A 5,511-nucleotide genomic window follows, 5' to 3' on the forward strand; every position below is an offset into this window, starting at 1 on the left:
CGGATCCAGGGTTTGCATTTTTGGCTGTTTTGGGTCCAATTCAGATCCAAATCTCCATATATTTAACTGTTCTGGATCTGAACCGTTTGCATCCCTAGATTGCTGGATGGTTGGCTTGATCTTTCATAGCCGAGAAAGCCTTTTCGTGGGAAAGGACACCTAGAAAATTCAATGTGCATGAGACCCATTTTCTTTACACCCCGTGGGAAAGTAGCCCTTTTCACCCAGGACCCGCCAGCTTTCCTGTGAAACAGACGAGCCTAAGAAGCCATTGCCCTTCAAGGCCCCAGACCATAAGAAAACATCTTGTACCATAAACACAGAAAGAAGAAGCCCCGGAAAGGAAAATACCTGAAAGAGAAACAGTATAGAACTTACAACAGCAAAGTTCCCTACAGTAAGAACAAAAAAATACATCAGGGGAATTCCTATCAGAAAATTCCCCATCATTCTAAACTGCCTGTCAGCCATTTTACAACCTATAGGATGCAGAATTCCAGGTTACAGACTTACAGGAAACCCCCCCTTCAAACACAAGATAGAAACAAAAACTACACTGCATCAGATGCAGAACAATACAAATAATATGATCCTTCTGAGTCTCCCCACCTCTCTTCAACACCAGGCTGATGCCGACACCAAATTCCTGTTTTTCCAGCCAAGAAGAAGAGCCTCATCTTTCTCCAAGAGCGTGTAATGCTCTGAGTAGGACCTCAGCAGGGACCTTATCACAGAGTTCACATAGGAGCTCAGCGAGTATGGCCTGAAACCTGCCATGGTCATCCTGGACCTCCACTTCCCCAGCAGCTCATGTCTCTCCACCCTCTCCTTCCCTTCACAAGCGATAATGTTGACTATGTCACGCGCCAAGCAGTGCTGCTCGACATTAATTCTGTCCTTGCTGTCCCTTGGTAATGTGACATCGATTGAGTCAAACATGGCTGTATAATAATCGAGAGTCTCCATGAACCTTGAAAAGAATGGAGCAGTGTTAGTGTTAGACTCCTGCTCGACAAGAGTTGTTACCTTAGGTGACAAAGCCTTGATCATCCGCAGCAGCCCATCACGGGGGTTGTTAACATCAACACTCTCATCGGGTGTGTGATGAAGCTGTAAAGTGAAGTTGACAGCCAGTGCTTCTCCTGGTTGGATGTTCAGCATTTCTGGTTTAATGTCCGACCCAAATTCAGGTAATGCATGGAAGACTACCGGAATCTTATACTTCTCCGAAATAGCTGCCAGCCTCCTTCCCACGGCTTCCAGACCTTCACCGCGTGCATACTTTGACACGGGGTCATCAATTCCAGTGATCCTTACATGGGGTGGTCCGCCTGGCCTTGCAGCTAGTGCCTGTAAAAGAGTGATCCATTGAGTTCCCTGTGCAATCTGGAAATCGATTATATGAACCCAGTCATCATTTTTAAATGCTTCAGCTATGGCACCATTGGCTGCCATGTATCCAAACTTCAAGTATGGGCATATATCATAAAGCATATGCATGTAAGAGAGCAGGTCTTGGCTCTCTGGCCGTGTACATCTTAACGCCCTGTAAATGTTGGAACCAGATGACTCCTTACGTGCCACCAAACCTTCTACCATGTAAGCACCCAACCGCTGGATTGGTTCCCCATTGATACAGACAGCGCTTCTAGCCTCTGCTATGAGCTTGTCAAACCTATGTTCTTCATTTTGCCACAGTGCATCTGCACACTGGATCAATAGCTGCCTCACATAACCAGGTCGGGTTTCCTGCAAATACACATTCTGTAATGTATTTAGCTGCATGCCTGGCTGAGTCACTTGATCTGCTATCCTGTACTTATGACAAGTGTATATCTCTGGCACAAACTTTTGCGAGTTATACGTAAATTCTCCAGTCAAGGATTCCCTTGTTCGCTTCGAACTCTCGGGAGCCTTGTTTGCTTCATCAGCATCACTCTGTTTGCCCACTTCATCACCATCAGGACCCATCAGAACAGTCTCCAGTTCCTGCAGCTTGTCCCTCATTCTTGAACCATAACCCACATCAGCATCATGTGAAAATGAACTCCCCCCAAAATGAACCTGCAAATTCCCTTGGATACTTGTTGGTGACCTGTGAAAACTGTCTATTTCCAACGATGAATTATAGGAAGGGCTAATCACAGAGAAATTTTCAGTAGAGCTGTACTGTTCTTGGCTGTTGCTCTGGGCAGAAAAGTTATCACCATCAAATGGAGTTGAGAGAGGTGAGTCAGGCGAGTTCCGAAAGTTGACTTTCATAGACCCAAACATCCAGCTTGGGAGAACGGAAGAGCTGGAAGAAGTCAATGCATGTTTTATGTCAGCAACAGGCACGCAGTATCTGAAAAGATTATCTGAGTCCATGCTAATCAGAAAACATGGATCAGTCACGAGCAAGTTAGATTGCTCAACCGAAAAAGGAAATCCCTCCAGAACATTTGCCAATGAGACCTTTGCAACTTATATCCAGATGAAAGACGTTAGATCTGTTGCCAACCGAAGGTGGATGAGCTTGACGGATATGGTATTATTCACTGCAGATCAAATGGCAAGCACATTAAGATGGAAAAGTGAATATAGAATCAAGCCACAAATGCAACATTGATTAGGAAACTGTAGATTAATCACCATACTAGTAAAGTGGAGATGCCAATTGGGTGAACACATACGAAGAAAGATAAAAAAAAAAAACTACACATGCTAACATTTTTTAAAGTTAAAATGGCAAAAAGTACCTCCGACAGAAGCTTACATAAAGACAAAACTAGAGGCTATTTATGTAGGATGGTTCATCTTGTATTATGTGTTCTGCTTGACAGACGGACTCATAAGGACCTCAAATTCAACCAATTATAAATGAATTGTGTTGTTGAGATATCCTCCATGGTTCGGTCTACTGCTCGAGGTAGAAACTACACTCAAAATCATTTTGATAGTTCCCAAGTTCAAGAAGTCAGGGACTGAGGGATCCAACATCCAGATAAAAGTTGACCAAAAAGGGAAGAAAAGGAAAGTTGGCAAAGATCCTCATCATACTGAGAGTCTGAGACCAATAATATGATGCATCCAAGTTTACATATGGACAATGCAGTTTGTGAAGTGCAGGGAACAAAGAACAAAAGCTATGCTTCATGATTTTTTTACAGAATCTCTCTCTCTTGCCTGAATGTTTCCAAAATTATCTTATTCTGACAAAACATAAGAAAAATAACCACATCAAAGGATCACCTAACTTGAAGACCTAAAGTCACCCTGATGATAACTGCTATGGTAAGAGGTAGAGTTCCAATAACGATCCACTGAATTTTAAAAGTTGTGATTATTTGGGGTTCAAATTGGTTTTTGAATTAGTTCATGTGGCCAACTCCATTAGCAGGTTCACACTCGATCTTCACGGACCATAATGAGCTGCACTTATCAGCTGGTAAGCAAGCAACTTGGTGTGATCAGGCGTGCAAAGGGTTGACAAGCCAAGTATTTCATTGGACAACCTAATCAAGTTGATCAAGACAAACTATTGGGATTCTTGGTTGGGACTTGGGCAGAGTAGAGTCATTTCTCCTAATTGTTGAGATGAATCTCACAATGGCTTGTGTGAATTCAAAACACACAGTTTTAGGCACCTAAAACTTTACGAAAATGTTGCATAACAACCAACAAAAAAAGGAAATAAACAGAGAAACATGATAAAGTATAAGCATCAGAAACAGAAACTCGATACAGAGAGCTTTGTGCACATGGAAAATAATCGAGCAGCAAGTCTAATATGCGTGTTCGCAAGCGGGTACACGCTCATACAGAAAACAACAACAACAACAACAACAATACTAAAACCAATAATAATAACAATAACAAGAATAATAATGATTATGAGTTTCATCTAATTCATTTCAGGGTTTCTACATCATCTCCTCAATAGATTAGCAACATAATTATAAATAACAACAACAACAACAATTAATCATAATAATAAAACATAATAATAACACATAAAGTCCTAATTCATCCCAGGAGCAACTGCGTCATTATTAAATGATAGAAAAACTAGGAGGTTACTGCAACCATACAAAAACAGAGGATAAAGGAGAAAACTCGCCCCCCGCAAAAAAAAAAATCAATTTGAATTCCACAAGTCGCAAAAAAACCACGAATTTGAAAGGAATAAAACAGAAAACACAACCAAAATCGCCCATTTCTACTATATGATGTATAATGCAAAACCATGATTTCCAAAAGGGATCATCGTCCAAAAGAAACCAACCAAACCCCAGAAGAATCCCATTTTTCACACAAGCAGTTCAAAAAAAGAAAAAAGAAAAAAATGACTCCTCAAATAGAAACCATTCCAATCCGTTAAAAAAAAGATAAACCTTCAAAAAATCGCTTCCTTCCAGCTCTCCTACATAAAAATGGAACAAAAAAGGGGAAGAGAGAGAGAGAGAGAGAACTCCTAAAATTAGCATATAAAACATGTGAGGTATAAACCCTCACCTAGAAAAAAGAAAAACCTAGAATAAGTATTAAAAACTGTGAAAAAAAAAAAAAAGGAAGCGAAAGCTTCGCCAGAAATGAAGAAATTGAAGGGAAAACCACTACAGAAAACGCCGACCGAAATATCGAGAAATTATAGGTTCCTCACCTGAAATTCCGAGATATTCTTCTACTTGGTATTACTTTTATCTAATTCCCGTACTCTCTCCTTTCTTTGCTTTCCTTCTCTTCCCTTTCTCTCTTCTTCTTCTTCTTGGAACCGAAGACGAAGAAGAGAGAGCCCCGCCCCGCTTATATAGCAACCAACGTCGACCAATAACTAACAGCGTTAGCGTCTCAACGATGTCAGACGTCAAGGAGAGAGAGAAAGTCAGACCGCGTCTTTGACGGTACGGGCACCGAAGAATGACGGCGCCCTCGACTGCCGAGTCAGACCGCGTCTTCAGATCCGGTTCGATACGGAGAATGTATATTTTTTTGAGCTTTACATGTATTACATATAATATATCAACGTATATTGTGATTTTCTGAGAAAAAACACAATTTTTGGAAGTATCATGAGATTTTCCAGAGAATGAGATTAAGGGTTTGAACCAGATCCAGAATGGTAAGTTGAATGCTGATCCAAATGTTAAGTGGTAGTATTGGACAAGGGAAGAAAGGTTCGGAAATAAGTCGTACATGTAAAATGTGCAAAATAAGATTATATAAGAACCTGATTCTGCAAAACCAAATCATTTAATTCCAAAATTGATCCAAACGCATATTTGGATCTTAATGTCAGATCCATATTTGAGGATGACGTGTTGGTTTCAGATTGATCGTTCAACAAAAACCGACCCATTTAGACCCCTAGAATGGTCATCCATGGAAATTGTCCGCTGGTGAGATTTGACCCGAAACCCCTTGTTTAAAGGATGATCGTGCTGCAAAATTCTGACTCCATGGTGGATAGGCATGAATTCATCTAACAAGATCTGGATCCAAACCCAAAACCACTCAGTCAAGTTACCGCCA

The 5,511-nt window shown here is 40.9% G+C and overlaps 1 protein-coding gene across 1 annotated transcript; it reads right to left on the minus strand.

Moving 5' to 3' along the window:
• Window positions 1-331: 331 nt before the first annotated feature.
• LOC149823028 (chitin-inducible gibberellin-responsive protein 1-like) lies at window positions 332-4,766 on the minus strand. Its single transcript, XM_089980502.1, has 2 exons — window positions 4,643-4,766; window positions 332-2,537 (listed from the first exon to the last, which is right to left on the minus strand). Exon 2 carries the CDS (start codon window positions 2,365-2,367, stop codon window positions 616-618), a length of 1,752 nt encoding a protein of 583 aa, XP_089836628.1. The 5' UTR covers window positions 2,368-2,537; window positions 4,643-4,766; the 3' UTR covers window positions 332-615.
• Between the last annotated feature and the right edge of the window lie 745 nt (window positions 4,767-5,511).

The sequence above is a fragment of the Nuphar pumila genome, chromosome 11 (genome assembly GCF_984573655.1).
Source record: "Nuphar pumila chromosome 11, dmNupPumi1.hap1.1, whole genome shotgun sequence".
NCBI classification, from domain to species: domain Eukaryota; kingdom Viridiplantae; phylum Streptophyta; class Magnoliopsida; order Nymphaeales; family Nymphaeaceae; genus Nuphar; species Nuphar pumila.